The 21,826-nt window shown below is 35.1% G+C and overlaps 9 protein-coding genes and 4 pseudogenes across 13 annotated transcripts, besides 1 other annotated feature; 6 read left to right on the top strand and 7 right to left on the bottom strand.

Moving 5' to 3' along the window:
* Positions 1-21,814: part of a mobile genetic element that runs on past the window's edge.
* On the bottom strand, positions 1,031-3,421 carry TVAGG3_0409000 (annotated as a pseudogene). The gene has a single exon. A coding segment is annotated over exon 1 (2,391 nt).
* TVAGG3_0408990 lies at positions 3,522-4,223 on the top strand (annotated as a pseudogene). Its single transcript has one exon. A coding segment is annotated over exon 1 (702 nt).
* Positions 9,684-10,388, bottom strand: TVAGG3_0408980 (His-Me finger endonucleases family; the record flags this gene model as incomplete). The annotated part of the gene is made up of 1 exon (XM_051233022.1): positions 9,684-10,388. The coding sequence occupies one exon, from the start codon at positions 10,386-10,388 to the stop codon at positions 9,684-9,686; it is 705 nt and encodes a 234-aa protein (XP_051102752.1).
* Positions 13,652-13,876, top strand: TVAGG3_0408970 (uncharacterized protein; the record flags this gene model as incomplete). Its single annotated transcript, XM_051233021.1, has 1 exon — positions 13,652-13,876. A coding segment is annotated over one exon (225 nt), but the record flags the coding sequence as incomplete, so codon positions are not given.
* Positions 14,047-14,367, top strand: TVAGG3_0408960 (uncharacterized protein; the record flags this gene model as incomplete). The annotated part of the gene is made up of 1 exon (XM_001287623.1): positions 14,047-14,367. One exon carries the CDS (start codon positions 14,047-14,049, stop codon positions 14,365-14,367), a length of 321 nt encoding a protein of 106 aa, XP_001287624.1.
* On the top strand, positions 14,580-15,278 carry TVAGG3_0408950 (HNH endonuclease family; the record flags this gene model as incomplete). The annotated part of the gene is made up of 1 exon (XM_051233020.1): positions 14,580-15,278. One exon carries the CDS (start codon positions 14,580-14,582, stop codon positions 15,276-15,278), a length of 699 nt encoding a protein of 232 aa, XP_051102750.1.
* Positions 15,328-15,591, bottom strand: TVAGG3_0408940 (uncharacterized protein; the record flags this gene model as incomplete). Its single annotated transcript, XM_051233019.1, has 1 exon — positions 15,328-15,591. One exon carries the CDS (start codon positions 15,589-15,591, stop codon positions 15,328-15,330), a length of 264 nt encoding a protein of 87 aa, XP_051102749.1.
* Positions 15,622-15,867, top strand: TVAGG3_0408930 (uncharacterized protein; the record flags this gene model as incomplete). The annotated part of the gene is made up of 1 exon (XM_051233018.1): positions 15,622-15,867. One exon carries the CDS (start codon positions 15,622-15,624, stop codon positions 15,865-15,867), a length of 246 nt encoding a protein of 81 aa, XP_051102748.1.
* TVAGG3_0408920 (DNA/RNA polymerases family) lies at positions 15,890-16,330 on the bottom strand (the record flags this gene model as incomplete). The annotated part of the gene is made up of 1 exon (XM_051233017.1): positions 15,890-16,330. One exon carries the CDS (start codon positions 16,328-16,330, stop codon positions 15,890-15,892), a length of 441 nt encoding a protein of 146 aa, XP_051102747.1.
* On the bottom strand, positions 16,409-18,025 carry TVAGG3_0408910 (annotated as a pseudogene). Its single transcript has one exon. A coding segment is annotated over exon 1 (1,617 nt).
* Positions 19,659-20,222, top strand: TVAGG3_0408900 (uncharacterized protein; the record flags this gene model as incomplete). Its single annotated transcript, XM_051233016.1, has 1 exon — positions 19,659-20,222. The coding sequence occupies one exon, from the start codon at positions 19,659-19,661 to the stop codon at positions 20,220-20,222; it is 564 nt and encodes a 187-aa protein (XP_051102746.1).
* TVAGG3_0408890 lies at positions 20,505-21,076 on the bottom strand (annotated as a pseudogene). The gene has a single exon. A coding segment is annotated over exon 1 (572 nt).
* Positions 21,245-21,814, bottom strand: TVAGG3_0408870 (phage tail repeat-like family; the record flags this gene model as incomplete). Its single annotated transcript, XM_051233015.1, has 1 exon — positions 21,245-21,814. The coding sequence occupies one exon, from the start codon at positions 21,812-21,814 to the stop codon at positions 21,245-21,247; it is 570 nt and encodes a 189-aa protein (XP_051102745.1).
* Positions 21,815-21,826: the final 12 nt, after the last annotated feature.

The raw sequence follows: 21,826 nt of genomic DNA, 5'->3' as shown, positions 1-21,826 counted from the left end.
TGAAGCGGTGAGATCTCACCTCTTTTTTCACCTCTTTTTTCACCCTGTTGAATTCATTGCTTTATAACTCTCTTCCTTTCTCCAACTCTTCTAACTTCTTCCTAAGTTCAGCAATGTTGTCCTCATGAAGTTTAATCTTCCTTAATATACCTTCTTTATCTAATGGTTGCTTTATCTTTCTAAACTGAACTCTACCATCCTTCATAGTATGAATGTAAAAACCTTCTGGAATAGTTCCTGATTTAATGTATTCTACCAAAAACTTTTGTTTCATTGCTTCAGTGACTTTATTTGTCATTTTACTCTAAGGTGAAGCTAGCACAGCGATAATGGATTTCATGACTTTTTAGTATTTACGCACGCATCTTAACAGATAGCCTTACAAAGTACTTCCAGTGTCCCTAGCTGTCTCTCCTTTTTATATAACTCCATGACATTTATAATCTCGCGAAACTTAACAGGTAGCATAACAGATTAAAATCAGATGAGGTTTGAACCAAAAATTTCTAAGGCAACGTTGTCAAGGATTTTTGAGGAACTAGGGACAGAGTGTGGCAAAGTCCAAGATTTAATTTATCTTCATCTGTTTCATTCAGCTATCTCATCTAATATGCCAATATTTTATTCATAACTCGTGGCAAACTCACTAACTTTCATTATGTTCATCTGCATGCTTCATCTGATAGAAAGTATGACTTTCATTATTTCCAGAACTTAATGAAAACTACTAGGGACAGAGACCATGGCAAAGTTCATGATTTAATTTATTCTCTCACTAACAACAAACACAAACTCCAACACTAACATCAAGTACTAACTTCAGCACAAATGACAAACGCTAACAACAAACACAAACTCCAACACTAACGACAAAAATAAATGTCCTCACTTTCTTAACAAAGTAATATGTGCTTCTTACACCACCATAGCTCAAACGTTTCTTTTCAAAACATCGATTGAAACTTATTTTGAGCCATTGGCTTTAGTCTCTTTTTCTTCAAATACGCCAAGAAATCTTCTTCACATCTTTTCACTTCATAGCCTTCTTTAAACTCCCCTTGTTAAGTTCTATGAAATCCTTTATCTCATTCTTTGTTGCAATGGCTTCTTCACGAACGACATCGTGAACTATTTCATCATTGCATTCATGTATGACCTCCTCACTGTTCTCATGAACTATTTCAACACTGTTCTCATGAACGACCTCCTTACTGTCTTTCATAAGCGTTTTCAAATCTCCTTTACTCATTACTTCAATCTCATGCTGTTCACAGTAGTAAACTTAAAACTCACTGTATATGTCTTTGTTGTATGTTATATTGCTTCCCATGTACTCCATGAATTTTTCAAGCACTTCCTCATAATTCACTGTTTCTTTCTTTTCCACGACCTTCTAATATATACTTGCTTCGTAAATATAACTTCTTGCAGAACCGTCTCGCTTTCTACTTCTCTTCACAAATTCTCTCATCTTGCCACCAAATACATTTGAACTACATGCAAAGAATTCATTCTCCTTCGCAAATTCTTTATATCTTCTGTAGCACTCTGTACAATTCCATCGCGGATACAAAACTTTTCATAGAACTCCTCGTAAAACATTTGGTAAGGTGTTTTTGTTCATTTCGATGAGTTCTTGTTTAGCCCTGGTGAATGGTATCTTCCTTACATCAAATTCACTTAAATCTTTCTTCATGAAGTACGTCAGTAAGTTTGAATAAAACTCTTCATTAAAGCTTTCAATGAGATTTGAGAAATATTCGTAATTTTCCTTTGTATCTGCTGCTTACGTCAATGACAACAAATCTTCTGTCGTCTTTGTCAATCTTTACTGAGTTGAAGTTGTTAGATATCATGATGATATTACAAACATTCTCTATCTTTCTTACTGGCTGACACTTCTGATTTAAGTCCAACTGAGTCTCTGTTACTATTGACTTTAGTGCGTCGTGGTTCATGACCTTAGACGTATCGCATGAGCTTAGTTCATTGCATACGATGAGCTTCATGTTCTCAATAGCAGCATTGAATCTACCAACCACATTCTCTATTGCCGTTATATTATTGTTGGCGTACTTGCTAATGAGCTCGCATAGAACATTACTAAGTACATTCTTACCAGTTCCTTGCTTTCCTATTAACAAAAGTACTGTTCCAGTCTTTCCACAAGGATTTTGAACGATGTAGGCGAACCAGTTCAAAACATACTCATAAAGCTCTTCATCCTCATTACATATGACATCGTGAACATGTTTCAAATATCCTTCAATAAGCTTTCATCTACTTCATTCAGTACCTCATACTCATATCCTCTGAAATAGCTGTAAATGTCATCTCTTTCGTCAAAGAATCTCATGCCTGACTTCATAAGATAGTTCTTGTTCTGACCCGCTTCATAAATCATCAGTGCGTTCACATCCTTCTCCTCAATACGTCCTACATAAACACTCTTCATGAGCTTATTGAATTCCTTGCTATCTACTGACACAAGTGTTGTTGTGTCTCGTATTCCATCATAATCTTTCACTAGATATGTCATACGTGCTCCGTCAATAACGACAACACATCTTCTTAAGTCATTTATAACACTAGCTATGTCAATACCGTCCTCACTCATGTACTTATTTCTTCTCAAGTCCTTTAGTGTGAAAGTGTCTCTAAGTTCTATTTCAAGCAATTCATTTACACATCCTTTGCAATACTTCTCTATAAAATATTTCTGTCGTTCTTTACTAAGTTTCTTAACAGCTCTGAAGAACCATGTGTTTTGACTCAAACATCCTTCACAACTTCTCTCATTCATTCCTAGTTCTTTCATGTCATTATCTTCAACCTCTATGGTCTCATTGACTAAGGTCAAAGGGTTCTTAGTCATTGCTGGTCTTATCTGAAACAATGTTTGTGCAACAGGTTTAACTAGTTCAGCAACGTCCTTCCTTAATATGAATAGCTGTTTCCACTCATCTTTGCTAACAGTTCTTTCATAACCACTGACAGTAATGATTTCATTTGCTGACCTTAGACACTTATGTTCTATCATTTGTATTGCTTTTGTGTAAGGCTTTCGTGAGCATAGGTTGTATATGTCATTCCTGCAATGTTCATTCATGCCAATAGTACTAAATCCTTTCTTTGCTGTTGAGTGCATAATATCCATTAGTTCCTGTGTTCGTATTGCTGTCTCATAAAATACAACAAGACCTTTGTCATCTATGACGTACTTACCGAAAACATTGCTTATATTCTTTAACCATGAAATAACATCCTCATTCATGCTGTCAAACATGAAGTAAGGTCTTACATACTCTTCACTTATAAGATACTCCACAAAGTACTTGTTAAGCTCTATGTCCTCGTGAGCGATTTCATTAGGTTTGATATTAGTTCCTTTTGTCATTGCTGTCATGTACTTCACTCTCATAGTTCCTTTCAATAGCGTAAAAATACTTCATTGTTTCATAACTGCTCTAAATTCTGTTCAAAATTCGTACAACATAACTTTTTAACATTAGTGAAAGAACATGAGCGAAACAACAACATCTAACATTACAGAAGAAGTCAATGACAATGCCGATGAAAACATTACAGAAGGAGCTAGTGAAAATATTGACGAGTTCAGTGAGGAAGAAGATATTGAGGACGTCAATGAGAACGTTAGTGGGGAACAAACTCAATGGGAAACATTGAGAAATCATGAAGATTATGAGATTTGTACGACATATCCTTTTACTATTCGTCGAAAGAAAGACAAACATATTAGAGTGAATGCTTAAATAATTATGGTTATATTGTGCTTAGTTTAAACAACAAAAAATTTAAAGCATAGAATTATTGCAGAACAGTGGATTGAAAATCCAAACAATTTGAAAGAAATAGACCATATAAATCATGATAGAACGGACAACAGAATCTCAAACCTTCGTTGGTGTTCTAAATCTGAAAACAATAGAAATAAAAGCAAGTATGGCGATATAGTTTATGAGTTCGTTGATGAAATATCTGACGAAGCTGTTGAAATAACAGATTATGGTAAGCATTCGTTTGAGTTCTACTACTATGTTGAGAATGAAGACGCATTCTATTATTATACAGGTCTTAACTATCGAAAACTTCATATAAACTTTACAAAAACAGGTGCTGCTTATGTTTGTATGATAGATACAGAAAACAAGAGTGTAATCTTATGCATAAACAAATTCAAACGCTTGTACGGCTTCATGTAGGACAAACATTATTTTTCAACACTAACGCCAACACGTAGGACAAACATTCATGACTAACATTACTGTATAAACTTCATCGTATATGTTTTGTCGAAACTAAACATAAATGATTTGTCATGATTTCTTCGTATATGTTTTGTCATGATTTCATCGTAAATGATTTGTCAAGATTTCATCGTAAATGATTTGTCATGACTTCATCGTAAATGTTTTGTCAAACTGCATCGTAAATGTTTTGTCAAACTGCATCGTATATGTTTTGTCATGATTTCATCGTAAATGATTTGTCAAACTTCATCGTAAATGCTTCATCGTAAATGCTTTGTCAAGGTTTCATCGTATATGTTTTGTCAAGAATTCATCGTATATGCTTTGTCAAGGTTTCATCGTAAATGCTTTGTCAAAACTTCATCGTAAATGCTTTGTCAAGGTTTCATCGTAAATGTTTGTCATGATTTCTTCGTAAATGATTTGTCATGATTTCATCGTAAATGCTTTGTCATGATTTCTTCGTAAACACTTTGTCATGATTTCTTCGTAAATGCTTTGTCATGATTTCTTCGTAAATGCTTTGTCATGATTTCTTCGTAAACACTTTGTCATGATTTCTTCGTAAACACTTTGTCAAGGTTTCATCGTATATGTTTTGTCATGACTTCATCGTAAACACTTTGTCAAAACTTCATCGTAAATGCTTTGTCATGATTTCTTCGTAAATGCTTTGTCAAAACTTCATCGTATATGCTTTGTCAAAACCTCATCGTAAATGCTTTGTCAAAACTTCATCGTAAATGCTTTGTCAAGGTTTCATCGTAAATGCTTTGTCAAAACTTCATCGTAAATGCTTTGTCAAGGTTTCATCGTATATGTTTTGTCAAAACTTCATCGTAAATGTTTTCAGTGTCACCATGTCACCATGTCACCAGGTTAATTAACTTCTCCTAAAATTACTGACAACATGACATTTTGACAACAATCCAGGAGGAAGGCATTTATGAATTATTTTTGAAGAACTGAAGGTGTCACCACGTCACTATGTGTCACTCGGTTATTTAACTTCTCTGAAAAAAATGAGACAACATGACATTTTGACAACAATCCAGGAGGAAGGCATTTATGAATTATTTTTGAATAACTGATAGCGTCACCACGTCACCATGTGTCACCAGGTTAATTAACTTCTTTTAAAATTACTGACAACATGACATTTTGACAACAGGTACGAAAGGAGGAAGGTATTTATGAATTATTTTTGAAGAACTGAAGGTGCTACCATGTTACCATGTGCTACCATGTCAATTAACTTCTTTTAAAAATGATGACAACATGACATTTTGACAACAGTTCAGGAGGAAGGCAAAAATAAATTCCAATCATACTTTATAAAGCTTCATTTACAAGTATTTCATCGTAAATGCTTTGTCAAAACTTCATCGTAAATGCTTTGTCATGACTTCATCGTATATGCTTTGTCAAGGGTTCATTGTATATGTTTGTCAAGGGTTCATTGTATATGTTTGTCAAGGGTTCATTGTATATGTTTGTCAAGGGTTCATCGTATATGTTTTGTCAAGATTTCTTCGTAAATGCTTTGTCAAGATTTCATCGTATATGTTTGTCATGACTTCTTCGTATATGTTTTGTCAAGACTTTGTCAAGACTTCATCGTAAATGTTTTGTCAAGAATTCATCGTAAATGTTTTGTCAAGACTTTGTCAAACTTCTTCGTAAATGCTTCATCGTAAATGCTTTGTCAAGGGTTCATCGTATATGTTTGTCATGACTTCTTCGTATATGTTTTGTCAAGATTTCATCGTAAATGTTTTGTCAAGACTTCATCGTAAATGCTTTGTCAAGAATTCATCGTAAATGTTTTGTCAAACTTCTTCGTAAATGCTTCATCGTAAATGCTTTGTCAAGGGTTCATCGTATATGTTTTGTCAAGATTTCATCGTAAATGATTTGTCATGATTTCATCGTAAATGCTTTGTCAAACATAAACGTAAATGATTTGTCATGATTTCTTCGTAATGAGTGTAAATGACCCAAAAATAATGTTTAGATGAAGAGGTGAGATCTCACCTGTTTTCTCACCTAATTTTTCACCCTCATGAATTTGTCAAGGTTTCATCGTATATGTTTTGTCAAGACTTTGTCATGACTTCTTCGTAAATGATTTGTCATGACTTCTTCGTAAATGTTTTGTCAAGATTTCATCGTAAATGCTTTGTCATGACTTCTTCGTAAATGTTTTGTCAAGGGTTCATCGTATATGCTTTGTCAAACATAAACGTAAATGATTTGTCAAGATTTCATCGTAAATGCTTCATCGAATTTCATCGTATATGCTTTGTCATGACTTCTTCGTAAATGATTTGTCATGACTTCTTCGTATATGTTTTGTCAAGACTTCATCGTAAATGCTTCATCGAATTTCATCGTAAATGCTTTGTCATGACTTCTTCGTAATGAGTGTAAATGACCAAAAATAATGTTTAGGGTAGATGGTTAGATATAACCCAATAACTACCCTCATTTCATTCTATACACAATTTACATCATAGACGATTTAATAGATAAAATACTTTACTGTTTCATCTGATATAAACATTATTTGGTGAAAGTATCCTAAAAATATTTACGAAAACATTAACGATAAAATATATTTCTGCAGTTCATCCGCTACATTATTAACTAATTAATTACAGACATAAAATACTTTACTGTTTCATCTGATATAAACATTATTTGGTGAAAGTATCCTAAAAATATTTACGAAAACATTAACGATAAAATATATTTCTGCAGTTCATCCGCTACATTATTAACTAATTAATTACAGACATAAAATATATTTTATCTATTAAATCGTCTATGATGTAAATTGTGTATAGAATGAAATGAGGGTAGTTATTGGGTTATATCTAACCATCTACCCTAAACATTATTTTTGGTCATTTACACTCATTACGAAGAAGTCATGACAAAGCATTTACGATGAAATTCGATGAAGCATTTACGATGAAGTCTTGACAAAACATATACGAAGAAGTCATGACAAATCATTTACGAAGAAGTCATGACAAAGCATATACGATGAAATTCGATGAAGCATTTACGATGAAATCTTGACAAATCATTTACGTTTATGTTTGACAAAGCATATACGATGAACCCTTGACAAAACATTTACGAAGAAGTCATGACAAAGCATTTACGATGAAATCTTGACAAATCATTTACGAAGAAGTCATGACAAATCATTTACGAAGAAGTCATGACAAAGTCTTGACAAAACATATACGATGAAACCTTGACAAATTCATGAGGGTGAAAAATTAGGTGAGAAAACAGGTGAGATCTCACCTCTTCATCTAAACATTATTTTTGGGTCATTTACACTCATTACGAAGAAATCATGACAAATCATTTACGTTTATGTTTGACAAAGCATTTACGATGAAATCATGACAAATCATTTACGATGAAATCTTGACAAAACATATACGATGAACCCTTGACAAAGCATTTACGATGAAGCATTTACGAAGAAGTTTGACAAAACATTTACGATGAATTCTTGACAAAGCATTTACGATGAAGTCTTGACAAAACATTTACGATGAAATCTTGACAAAACATATACGAAGAAGTCATGACAAACATATACGATGAACCCTTGACAAAGCATTTACGATGAAGCATTTACGAAGAAGTTTGACAAAGTCTTGACAAAACATTTACGATGAATTCTTGACAAAACATTTACGATGAAGTCTTGACAAAGTCTTGACAAAACATATACGAAGAAGTCATGACAAACATATACGATGAAACCTTGACAAATCATTTACGATGAAATCTTGACAAAGCATTTACGAAGAAATCTTGACAAACATATACAATGAACCCTTGACAAACATATACAATGAACCCTTGACAAACATATACAATGAACCCTTGACAAAGCATATACGATGAAGTCATGACAAAGCATTTACGATGAAGTTTTGACAAAGCATTTACGATGAAATACTTGTAAATGAAGCTTTATAAAGTATGATTGGAATTTATTTTTGCCTTCCTCCTGAACTGTTGTCAAAATGTCATGTTGTCATCATTTTTAAAAGAAGTTAATTGACATGGTAGCACATGGTAACATGGTAGCACCTTCAGTTCTTCAAAAATAATTCATAAATACCTTCCTCCTTTCGTACCTGTTGTCAAAATGTCATGTTGTCAGTAATTTTAAAAGAAGTTAATTAACCTGGTGACACATGGTGACGTGGTGACGCTATCAGTTATTCAAAAATAATTCATAAATGCCTTCCTCCTGGATTGTTGTCAAAATGTCATGTTGTCTCATTTTTTTCAGAGAAGTTAAATAACCGAGTGACACATAGTGACGTGGTGACACCTTCAGTTCTTCAAAAATAATTCATAAATGCCTTCCTCCTGGATTGTTGTCAAAATGTCATGTTGTCAGTAATTTTAGGAGAAGTTAATTAACCTGGTGACATGGTGACATGGTGACACTGAAAACATTTACGATGAAGTTTTGACAAAACATATACGATGAAACCTTGACAAAGCATTTACGATGAAGTTTTGACAAAGCATTTACGATGAAACCTTGACAAAGCATTTACGATGAAGTTTTGACAAAGCATTTACGATGAGGTTTTGACAAAGCATATACGATGAAGTTTTGACAAAGCATTTACGAAGAAATCATGACAAAGCATTTACGATGAAGTTTTGACAAAGTGTTTACGATGAAGTCATGACAAAACATATACGATGAAACCTTGACAAAGTGTTTACGAAGAAATCATGACAAAGTGTTTACGAAGAAGTCATGACAAAGTGTTTACGAAGAAATCATGACAAAGTGTTTACGAAGAAATCATGACAAACATTTACGATGAAATCATGACAAATCATTTACGAAGAAATCATGACAAACATTTACGATGAAGTTTTGACAAAGCATTTACGATGAAGTTTTGACAAAGCATTTACGATGAAACCTTGACAAAGCATTTACGATGAAGTTTTGACAAAACATATACGATGAAACCTTGACAAAGCATTTACGATGAATTCTTGACAAAACATATACGATGAAACCTTGACAAAGCATTTACGATGAAGCATTTACGATGAAGTTTGACAAATCATTTACGATGAAATCATGACAAAACATATACGATGCAGTTTGACAAAACATTTACGATGCAGTTTGACAAAACATTTACGATGAAGTCATGACAAATCATTTACGATGAAATCTTGACAAATCATTTACGATGAAATCATGACAAAACATATACGAAGAAATCATGACAAATCATTTATGTTTAGTTTCGACAAAACATATACGATGAAGTTTATACAGTAATGTTAGTCATGAATGTTTGTCCTACGTGTTGGCGTTAGTGTTGAAAAATAATGTTTGTCCTACATGAAGCCGTACAAGCGTTTGAATTTGTTTATGCATAAGATTACACTCTTGTTTTCTGTATCTATCATACAAACATAAGCAGCACCTGTTTTTGTAAAGTTTATATGAAGTTTTCGATAGTTAAGACCTGTATAATAATAGAATGCGTCTTCATTCTCAACATAGTAGTAGAACTCAAACGAATGCTTACCATAATCTGTTATTTCAACAGCTTCGTCAGATATTTCATCAACGAACTCATAAACTATATCGCCATACTTGCTTTTATTTCTATTGTTTTCAGATTTAGAACACCAACGAAGGTTTGAGATTCTGTTGTCCGTTCTATCATGATTTATATGGTCTATTTCTTTCAAATTGTTTGGATTTTCAATCCACTGTTCTGCAATAATTCTATGCTTTAAATGTATTTTGTTGTTTAAACTAAGCACAATATAACCATAATTATTTAAGTATTCACTCATAATATGTTTGTCTTTCTTTCGACGAATAGTAAAAGGATATGTCGTACAAATCTCATAATCTTCATGATTTCTCAATGTTTCCCATTGAGTTTGTTCCCCACTAACGTTCTCATTGACGTCCTCAATATCTTCTTCCTCACTGAACTCGTCAATATTTTCACTAGCTCCTTCTGTAATGTTTTCATCGGCATTGTCATTGACTTCTTCTGTAATGTTAGATGTTGTTGTTTCGCTCATGTTCTTTCACTAATGTTAAAAAGTTATGTTGTACGAATTTTGAACAGAATTTAGAGCAGTTATGAAACAATGAAGTATTTTTACGCTATTGAAAGGAACTATGAGAGTGAAGTACATGACAGCAATGACAAAAGGAACTAATATCAAACCTAATGAAATCGCTCACGAGGACATAGAGCTTAACAAGTACTTTGTGGAGTATCTTATAAGTGAAGAGTATGTAAGACCTTACTTCATGTTTGACAGCATGAATGAGGATGTTATTTCATGGTTAAAGAATATAAGCAATGTTTTCGGTAAGTACGTCATAGATGACAAAGGTCTTGTTGTATTTTATGAGACAGCAATACGAACACAGGAACTAATGGATATTATGCACTCAACAGCAAAGAAAGGATTTAGTACTATTGGCATGAATGAACATTGCAGGAATGACATATACAACCTATGCTCACGAAAGCCTTACACAAAAGCAATACAAATGATAGAACATAAGTGTCTAAGGTCAGCAAATGAAATCATTACTGTCAGTGGTTATGAAAGAACTGTTAGCAAAGATGAGTGGAAACAGCTATTCATATTAAGGAAGGACGTTGCTGAACTAGTTAAACCTGTTGCACAAACATTGTTTCAGATAAGACCAGCAATGACTAAGAACCCTTTGACCTTAGTCAATGAGACCATAGAGGTTGAAGATAATGACATGAAAGAACTAGGAATGAATGAGAGAAGTTTGTGAAGGATGTTTGAGTCAAAACACATGGTTCTTCAGAGCTGTAAGAAACTTAGTAAAGAACGACAGAAATATTTTATAGAGAAGTATTGCAAAGGATGTAAATGAATTGCTTGAAATAGAACTTAGAGACACTTTCACACTAAAGGACTTGAGAAGAAATAAGTACATGAGTGAGACGGTATTGACATAGCTAGTGTTATAAATGACTTAAGAAGATGTGTTGTCGTTATTGACGGAGCACGTATGACATATCTAGTGAAAGATTATGATGGAATACGAGACACAACAACACTTGTGTCAGTAGATAGCAAGGAATTCAATAAGCTCATGAAGAGTGTTTATGTAGACGTATTGAAGAGAAGGATGTGAACGCACTGATGATTATGAAGCGGGTCAGAACAAGAACTATCTTATGAAGTCAGGCATGAGATTCTTTGACGAAAGAGATGACATTTACAGCTATTTCAGAGGATATGAGTATGAGGTACTGAATGAAGTAGATGAAAGCGTTATTGAAGGATATTTGAAACATGTTCACGATGTCATATGTAATGAGGATGAAGAGCTTTATGAGTATGTTTGAACTGGTTCGCCTACATCGTTCAAAATCCTTGTGGAAAGACTGGAACAGTACTTTTGTTAACAGGAAAGCAAGGAACTGGTAAGAATGTACTTAGTAATGTTCTATGCGAGCTCATTAGCAAGTAGCCAACAATAATATAACGGCAATAGAGAATGTGGTTGGTAGATTCAATGCTGCTATTGAGAACATGAAGCTCATCGTATGCAATGAACTAAGCTCATGCGATACGTCTAAGGTCATGAACCACGACGCACTAAAGTCAATAGTAACAGAGACTCAGTTGGACTTAAATCAGAAGTGTCAGCCAGTAAGAAAATAGAGAATGTTTGATATCATCATGATATCTAACAACTTCAACTCAGTAAAGATTGACAAAGACGACAGAAGATTTGTTGTCATTGACGTAAGCAGCAGATACAAAGGAAATTACGAATATTCTCAAATCTCATTGAAAGCTTTAATGAAGAGTTTTATTCAAACTTACTGACGTACTTCATGAAGAAAGATTTAAGTGAATTTGATGTAAGGAAGATACCATTCACCAGGCTAAACAAGAACTCATCAAATGAACAAAACACCTTACCAAATGTTTTACGAGGAGTTCTATGAAAAGTTTGTATCCGGATGGAATTGTACAGAGTGCTACAGAAGATATAAAGAATTTGCGAAGGAGAATGAATTCTTTGCATGTAGTTCAAATGTATTTGGTGGCAAGATGAGAGAATTTGTGAAGAGAAGTAGAAAGCGAGACGGTTCTGCAAGAAGTTATATTTACGAAGCAAGTATGATATTAGAAGGTCGTGGAAAGAAAGAAACAGTGAATTATGAGGAAGTGCTTGAAAAATTCATGGAGTACATGGGAAGCAATATAACATACAACAAAGACATATTACAGTGAGTTTAAGTACTACTGTGAACAGCATGAGATTGAAGTAATGAGTAAAGGAGACTTTGAAACGCTTATGAAAGACAGTAAGGAGGTCGTTCATGAGAACAGTGTTGAAATAGTTCATGAGAACAGTGAGGAGGTCATACATGAATGCAATGATGAAATAGTTCACGATGTCGTTCGTGAAGAAGCCATTGCCAACAAAGAATGAGATAAAGGATTTCATAGAACTTAACAAAGGAGGAGTTTAAAGAAGGCTTATGAAGTGAAAAGATGTGAAAGAAGATTTCTTGGCGTATTTGAAGAAAAAGAGGACTAAAGCCAATGGCTCAAAATAAGTTTCAATCGATGTTTGAAAAGAAAACGTTTGAGCTATGGTGGTGTAAGAAGCACATATTACTTTGTAAGAAGTGAGGACATTTATTTTTGTCGTTAGTGTTGGAGTTGTGTTTGTTGTTAGCGTTTGTCATTTGTGCTGAAGTTAGTACTTGATGTTAGTGTTGGGTTTGTGTTTGTTGTTAGTGAGAGAATAAATTAAATCATGAACTTTGCCATGGTCTCTGTCCCTAGTAGTTTTCATTAAGTTCTGGAAATAATGAAAGTCATAAACTTTACCATGGTCTCTGTCCCTAGTAGTTTTCATTATCTCACAGAGTTAATGAAAGTCATACTTTCTATCAGATGAAGCATGCAATGAACATAATGAAAGTTAGTGAGTTTGCCACGAGTTATGAATAAAATATTGGCATATTAGATGAGATAGCTGATGAAACAGATGAAGATAAATTAAATCTTGGACTTTGCCACACTCTGTCCCTAGTTCCTCAAAATCCTTGACAACGTTGCTTAGAAATTTTGGTTCAAAACCTCATCTGATTTTAATCTGTTATGCTACCTGTTAAGTTTCGCGAGATTATAAATGTCATGGAGTTATATAAAAAGGAGAGACAGCTAGGGACACTGGAAGTACTTGTAAGGCTATCTGTTAAGATTGCGTGAAATACTAAAAAGTCATGAAATCCATTATCGCTGTGCTAGCTTCACCTTAGAGTAAAATGACAAATAAAGTCACTGAAGCAATGAAACAAAAGTTTTTGGTAGAATACATTAAATCAGGAACTATTCCAGAAGGTTTTTACATTCATACTATGAAGGATGGTAGAGTTCAGTTTAGAAAGATAAAGCAACCATTAGATAAAGAAGGTATATTAAGGAAGATTAAACTTCATGAGGACAACATTGCTGAACTTAGGAAGAAGTTAGAAGAGTTGGAGAAAGGAAGAGAGTTATAAAGCAATGAATTCAACAGGGTGAAAAAAGAGGTGAAAAAAGAGGTGAGATCTCACCACTTCACCTAAATTTAAATGGATGTTTTCATACGTGTGAGGGTGGTGATATCATTAATTTTTAAGTTTATTTTTATTTACTGAAAATTTTTATTTGGATGTAAATGACGAAAACTATTGAGATAACAAACTACAACGGTCATGAGTTCAAGAATTTGTTCTTCGTTCCTCGTGAAAATACATTCTATCAGATACGAGGGAGAAAGGGTAAAGTTAGTTTGAGCGTTTATGAAGGAATGAAGAATGGAAAGTTTATACAAGCATACGATACAAACGGTAAACGTGTTTCATTAGCTTTGTCAAAACTTACTAACATTTATTTTGACAGTGATTTTGACCTATATGAAGAAGAAAGTGAGTCAGAAGATTATGAGCTGTTATGTGAAGCACAGCAATGGGAGGAGTTGCAATACTTTTGTAAGTGAGAACGTTTATTTTTACATTAGTGAGGTGAAGTGGTTGGTGGCTTTGTAAATATTTAAGGTTAAGTTAGTGTTGTCGTTTGTGTTGTAAAATATACGTTAACGGTTTCGTAAAGTGTCAAATTCACATATAATGGGTAAGGTGGAACGCAGTGCCACAGTACACTTGATATGTATACTAACTACCGCCATTCTCAAACCACTTCATTTTTTCGATGTCCGAACAAGCACCGAAGCCGAACACAATAGCAGATGTCCTTTCATGGTTGCCAGACAAGCGCCCAGTTCAAATTCAAATTGCCCAATTGAAAGTTCATCTGACAAACACCATTAAGACTCTCCAAAGTAGTCTTATGACAGAGATGACCAATCTCAAAGCCGATGTCCTCATGAACCAAGCTTCCAATGAGAAACGCCTGAACGATTTCACGGAAACCTTGCGCATTTACGCGAGAGAGAACCGAGACCTTGCCAGACTCATCTACCGTTTCTTCGAAGAGATAGACGCCATCTGGAAGGTACTCGGAAAGGACAGAACATGCAACACCGTACTTCGTGAACACAGAATTGCCGAAGGTATTATCAAAGAAGAGGAAGAAGAGGAAGAAGAGGAAGAAGAGGAAGAAGAAGAAGTTCCTGAAGCCGCTACATGGGCAACCCTTGTTGCCGATGACGCTTACGAAATTTCCCAACCCTACCCATACCAAATCCGCAACAAGGAGACAGGCAAGGTTCTTACCCCAGTCCTCAACAACTTGGGACACTTGAACCTTAACCTTCGGAATCGCGGTTCAATCTCCATGGGCAAGCTTGTCGCAATTCAATGGGTTCCAAATCCAGACAAGAAGACGAGGGTCAGACACATTGACGGTGACAAGCTCAACAACCGTAAGGAGAACCTCGAGTGGTTCTAAGAGTAAAAAAATTTTATTTTAGGGGGAAACCCCAAGTAAATTTAGGTGTTTATTTGGATAAGTATGTTAAATTAAGGGTAATTTGCAAAATTAGTTCCCTACCTTTGAATTGGGCTCTTTCGTTATCCCAGTTGCGTAGGAGGTCGTCCCAGAGGAGTTGGTAGAATTGCCAATCCAAGGACGATTTGTCCTCCCAGGCATTGAGGATGTACTGCTCGTAGAGTTTCATGACCTCTGCCTTGCACCAGACACCCTCTCCCTTGGAACGTAAGGCTTCTTCGAAGTGCTCGAATGCGATTGGCTGCGTGACCATCCGAAATGACACTTTTTGTCCGTTTGGTCAATGTTCGTGTCTCGTGCCATAGTCGACGAAAATACAGACAAACAGGTTATATATGAGTTTGAGACCAAGAATGGTGTAACTCGACCTGTCCGATTCAAAGACTCCGAGGGCGACCATGAAATTAAACGGAAATTAGCTAGGAAGGAATATAAAATGGACTGGTTGCCACCACCTCCACCTCCACCACCTTTACCTGTTCCTCAAGTAAATAAGCCTTTCCCGTTCCCAAGAATTCCCACATTTTAATTCAAATTCGAATAAAAATTTTTTATTTCATGCAATGTTTTATTTCTGTGCCGTCTTCAAGTATGCCCCAGTACTTACGCTTGGAGAGGACATGAACTTCGGTGAAAATTTTGTCCAATTTAAAACAGCCCATCTTCTCACCGACCATTCCCATTTCAATGAGTTTGTTGTACCCTTCTTCGTTCGTCATGAGTGCGTCAATGTTCTCATAGTAAACCTTCACTTTGGATTTGACTTCGGAGAAGAATTTGTTGTAGTTGTCAAGGACTGCCTTTGCGAACTGAGGGTAAGACCAATGTTCGACAATAGGTTTTAATGTGGTTACTAAGCCACTTTGACCTTGAGTGAATTCGTACTTCAAAACAAAAGGAGAAAACCTTTCAACAAAGTTGTCGACCTTCTCATAATGTTTACTCTTCATCTCTTGAGGTTTTTTAATGGAATATCCCCATGTCGAATTCATAAGCAATTTGAGTGTCATTGCAAGTTTGGGGTTTGAAGCTTTCCTAATATCATACAGTTGTTGTATGACTTTTCCAACTGTATAGTTCCTTCCCGGGAACTCACCATCTTCGTTTGGAATTCCAGTCGGAATATATTGGACAAACCTCATGTATGCAGCGTTAAGGTCGACATAGTATATCTTTTCGTTTGAGTCGAACTTGTCGCAACCAATTGGTCCAGTTTGTGGAAATTCAAGTGAGTCTCTTATCTTCTGAGAAACTTCTCCTGTTATCTCATAAACATCGTCGAAGCAACCTGTTTCATATAAAACCTTCTGACCTAACTCAGATGCTCTCCAATACAATTTGACGTCAATTGGATGTCTCAATGGAAGTTTGTTTATAGCATCTTGAAGTTCTTGCAACCTCATTGGAAGTTCTTCTGGTTCAGGTTGGTATCCGAACAATCCAACTCCTTTGGAATTGTGTACTTCTTTTGTACTAGAACTTTGTCTGGAACAACTTTTGGTCTTGCTAACAGTGAAAAGTTTGTTTCGTCTTTTGGTACAAAAGTTTCTGTCAGCTTGTCATCTGGAATTGGTTCCAACAAACCTTTCTCGAAAAGAATGTTTACAGCTCTGACAATGTTGCACTTGCCTTTTCCGAACAATGGGTTTGTAAGACTTTCGTTCAACATGAAGTGGTTGTGGACAATTGCAATCTTCAACCATGGTAAATTGAACTCAACAACATAGTCGTCATGTGAAGAACCTTTAGCTGTAGGTATGTTGACTCGGATATTGACATTTGCCAACGGTGCAATTTTTGCCAATTGACCTCTGAGAATGTACCTTGTCTTCACACATGACTCAAGATACTTCATCTTCTCATCTGTAACAAGACCAGAGTTCCTGAGACATGTAAGAATACAAGGTTCATTGACAATTGTTTCAATTGAATTGTAAATTCCATACCTTGTCAAGTCAATGTCAGACTTATTTATGAACGGGAAGTATCCAGCATGTTGTCTGACTGCTTGAGGGTTAGGTTGGTACCATTCGAACTTGACACTTGCAATTCCTTCAATTGCATTCAAAATGTCTGAGTCGGAGTCAACCATTTGTTCTCTCTTTGTAGTCTTGAAAGCGTCAAGAAGTTTTGCAGCTGTTTGTTCATTGCCATTTGCATAGTAAATGTGACCATCCAAATCCGTTATGGTCAATCTGAGATTGTATCCTTTCTTATTTCCGTCTTGTATGCAGCAAGTACACCCATGAAGCCTTCTTTGTTCTTTCCTTCGTCAAAGTTTACTGTAAAGGTTCGACCAGATGTAATTTGACTTCTAACTTCACGATACTTTTCATATGCATATCTTGTTCTTTCCATGGAGCATGACCATCCTCTGCACTACCTTTTTTCCTTCTCAAAGGATGCAATTGTTCGTCATGTTTCCAGTAGAATCTGGCAAAGCCGTCGTGTCCTTCAACTTGAGGTTCACTAACATCGAAAGGCATGTCCATAAGACGTTCTTCTTCTAACCTCTCTAGTCTGTTTGGATAATTTGCACGTGCTGTTTCCAAATCCATTTCGTAGCGAAGACCAGCCAGTTTGTCATAGACTTTTATGGGTCTTCCCTTCCTATATTTAAAATTCTTCGAAACTCTCCAACCATATCTTTGCAACTCTGCTTTTATTCTAGCAGATTTTCTATCCATTCTATATGGGGGCATTTTTATAAAAATAAAAAAATGTTTTTTTCTTTACTTAAACATAACCGCCTGCTGCCATAAGTCTTTGACGCCAACCCATACCAGCTAATGAAGGTTGACTTGGTTTAGTTTGGAAACTAAACTTTGGTTTTGGTTTATCTTCAGTTTTTGGTTTCTCTTCTTTCTATCGGTTTTTTCGTCACTTTTCGGTTCCTCTGACTTTACCTCACCTGCAGGAACAGTTGTGTCGTCAACATCTTCATAAATATCATATGCCATTTGTTTTTGTTTTCCTTTCAACTTTTTGTGTTTGTTGTAAAGTTTAGAATATTTTGACTCTAAGTCAATGAGATGTTCTATAATGAACTGTTGGTCAGTGAAGTAAACTTTCCATCTGTTGTCTCGAAAGCTCCTTCAGACTTCAATATTTTATTTGTGAGAGTCTGTTTCTTTTTTGAGATACTAGCCGTTCCATTTCTATGAAAAGTGACTTTATAGTTAGGGTTTGTATTTCCAGACCTGGCACTTTCTATTATTGAATTTTTCTCTTCATCTGTAAGTTCTTTGACAGGTTTTGACAATGGTTCTGAACTTTTTGTTTGTGGTGTCAAATCTACCGTTTCAACTTCTTCGGTCATTTCATCTCAGTAAAAAATTTTAGTTTGGTTTGTTTTCAACTGGTTGTTTAGGTTTTTTAAGTCGGTCTAAAAACTTCCTGAGGTATAGGAAGAAACTTGACAAACACGTTGTGTAACTGCTGGAAGCCGACAAATCCATCTTGAACCCATTTGTCTCAATGCTGTATTGTTCATTCATCTCAATAAAAAACTACTTCACCCCGTTTGAGGCGGTTGAGGTTGGTTATTGTTTACCCACTGTTGTGCATGGTTATATCCTCTGTTAAAGAATCTTTCACCTTGGTCCATATAGTGTCCTGCTTGGTTATAGTAGTCATTTGCTTTGTTATAATTAGTTTCCTGCTTGTCTTCCTACATTGTCCATCCATCCTTGAACTTTTCCTCTTGTTTCAGGATTTGGAATAAGATTTGCTGCATCTCGTGCTACATCCCAACCTTTCTGTACAGTTTGTATAATAGGTTGTGCTTTCTCTTTAAGTATACCTAATGTACTCAAAATCTTCCTTCCAACTCCAAATACACCTCTGGCTATTGTTCCAACTGCGGGCAAAAATCTGGATGCAACTCCTGCTAATGCGCCAAATAAACCCATTTCTTATGGGGTAAAATGACGAATCCAAACAAGGACCCCTATGTTTCTAAGGCAACAAAAAAGCACTCATGATAAAAATCTTTAGTTCAACACCAAATGCTTGTTTATGGATATCTTGGAAAACATTCCGAGTATAGAGAAGATGGACCACCATACTGGCTAATATTTGTCGGTCAAAACACAAGATACTGTGAAGCCATACCATTATGGTCCAAAAATATTTTAGATGTGAAAACTGCTTTTGACAATATTCGTTGACAAATACCATCCAACAAAACTGACATCTGACTATGAAAGTTCTTTCAAATCAGATGATGTAAAAAACTATCTGCGTTCAAAAAATGTAAACCAATATTTCATTGTCGACCAAAACCATTCTGCTCTTGGTGTCATTGACGGTTGTATAAAAATGTTAAGAGACTTAAACCAACCACAAGGTGGTGAAGCAAATGAAATGTCATATGACGACAAATATAGACACTTCTCCATGGCAAAGATGAGACAAGTTTTAAATATTTACAATAGCCGTAAACAAAAAGGTTTGGGAAACCACTCCCCCGAAGAAATGAAAAACAACCCTGACTTAGAGAAAGACTATATATTTAATAATTTAGTCAAAAGAGACAAACAAGAAAGAATGCCGGGCTTCAAACTTAAGAAAGGTGACAAAGTAAAAATAGAAATACCTAAACGCGACCCATATGAAAATACTATTGACTATGACAACAATGGGAACTCGACAGGTACTCACATTCGTGTTCGTAAAAATAGAAGAAAGTATACAAGAGAATATTATGAAGTTTTAGGCAAACATGGCAAAATGTACAGACTGCAAGCAGAAGATAAAACTACTATTGTCAGACCTCGTTTCAAACTTGTCAAAGTTCAAGGTGGTATACTTTCAAAGACAGTTCCTAACAAATATAAGACAACTCCTGACGAATATGCTAAAGAAGTTGAAAATGACGACTAAGCAATTCTATACCATGCGTAAACTGTCATGTAAGGTGGCATGTATTCTTTACTTTGTCCCGTTGTTTGCGTATATCCCGAAACGCGATGTGTATGGTTTCCATCTCCCTGAGTGTCACCCCAGAAACAATTTATAGCAAACTGAACGTCGTCTTTAACATCATATCCTTTACCTTTTTTCATTGCTGACCAATCCCAAAATTTATGCTTATGCCAACCTGCTTGAGATGTACTTAAATCTATGTAGTGACTGTGTGCAGGTAAATTTTCACCTGAAATCGTTTTACTTCCACCTGTTTCCTTTGAAGAGTTTGCACAATACAAAAACCTGTCGACTATTTGTTCCCATGCACCAACACCAAACATTACTTGAGGACCTCTTGCTTCCATAGATGTATAAAGAACCTACTGGGTTCATTAAATCAAACATATGAGACATTATAGGATTGTCTCTTTTGAACTTAAAATATAGTGCAACTATTTCAGGTTTCTTCTGGTTTGTGTCAGAATATTTTTATAATATAATCTTATGTTTTCAGGGTATGTACAATCTTGACTATAATATTTATTTCTGTCATCTTCATAATAGTATACTATTCTCGTTTTTTCTATTGCATTATATCTTTTATATCTATAATATTCTAAATATAATGTTTGCTTTTTTGGGTCTACACGTGCGTCAACACCATAGTCATAATAATATGGTGCTGGAGCTGGGTCAGGCAATGTCATATCTGCCATTTCATAAACTCGGAAATATTTCTTTTGTTCGTCTCCATATAAGTTTAAGTAGCAGTTGTTGTCTAATGGAACTTTAACTTGTGTACCATCATTCTTTATATAGCCTACATACATTTCATTGTTATTTTTCGGAATGAGTTTACACCGTGTACCATTTTTTAAGGAGTGTACAAACTCCCATCTAAAATATTTGTTTTCTTCATAGATAGAAAAGTCACCAACAATAGTTTCAATATTTTTCGTTGTTCCTATCAAACTTTGGTATATTTCGTTAACATATTCCTAATCTGCCTTCTTTTCAAGGCTAACGTTTAAGTCTGTTATTTCAGAAGATGTATGTGTATGTCCAACGGCACTTTTACTGTTTAAGGTTTCTTGTAAGTCTGTTATTTCAGATATAGAATGTGTATGAGTCTTTTTAGAATATTCGTTTTCAGCTCTTGTCACTTCACTTGACATTTTATTGTCAACATATGTTTTGTCTGCTAGTTCAGGATGAGTATGTTCTTTTGTTGCATAAGCATTGTTAGCTCTTTCTTCTTCTTTTGCTATTGCATCGTCTACATATTCTTTGTCAGCTTTGTTGTCAACATCTGCTTTCAAAAGAAGTTCATTTATAGGTTTCTCGTTTAAAGTTCCTTTTGTTGGATTTATACAGACAGTATGGTTCTTATTGTCTTGAAACAGAAACTCATCTGTCATTGGGTTTAATGTCAGTTTTAAGTTTCCTTCTTTCAATGACTCAGATATCTTAGAATAGTTTGAAAAGTTTGTTGTGTTCTTATTTAGAGCTTGCACAATGAGTTGTCGGTTGTGTTGTATTTCTCTCATAGACGCTGTTTCATTTGACATTTTTATTCTAGA

The sequence above is a fragment of the Trichomonas vaginalis genome, chromosome V (assembly GCF_026262505.1).
Source record: "Trichomonas vaginalis G3 chromosome V, whole genome shotgun sequence".
Classification (NCBI taxonomy): domain Eukaryota; phylum Parabasalia; order Trichomonadida; family Trichomonadidae; genus Trichomonas; species Trichomonas vaginalis.
Note: the sequence above shows the minus strand (reverse complement) of the source record. Positions and strands in the feature narration are given on the sequence as shown.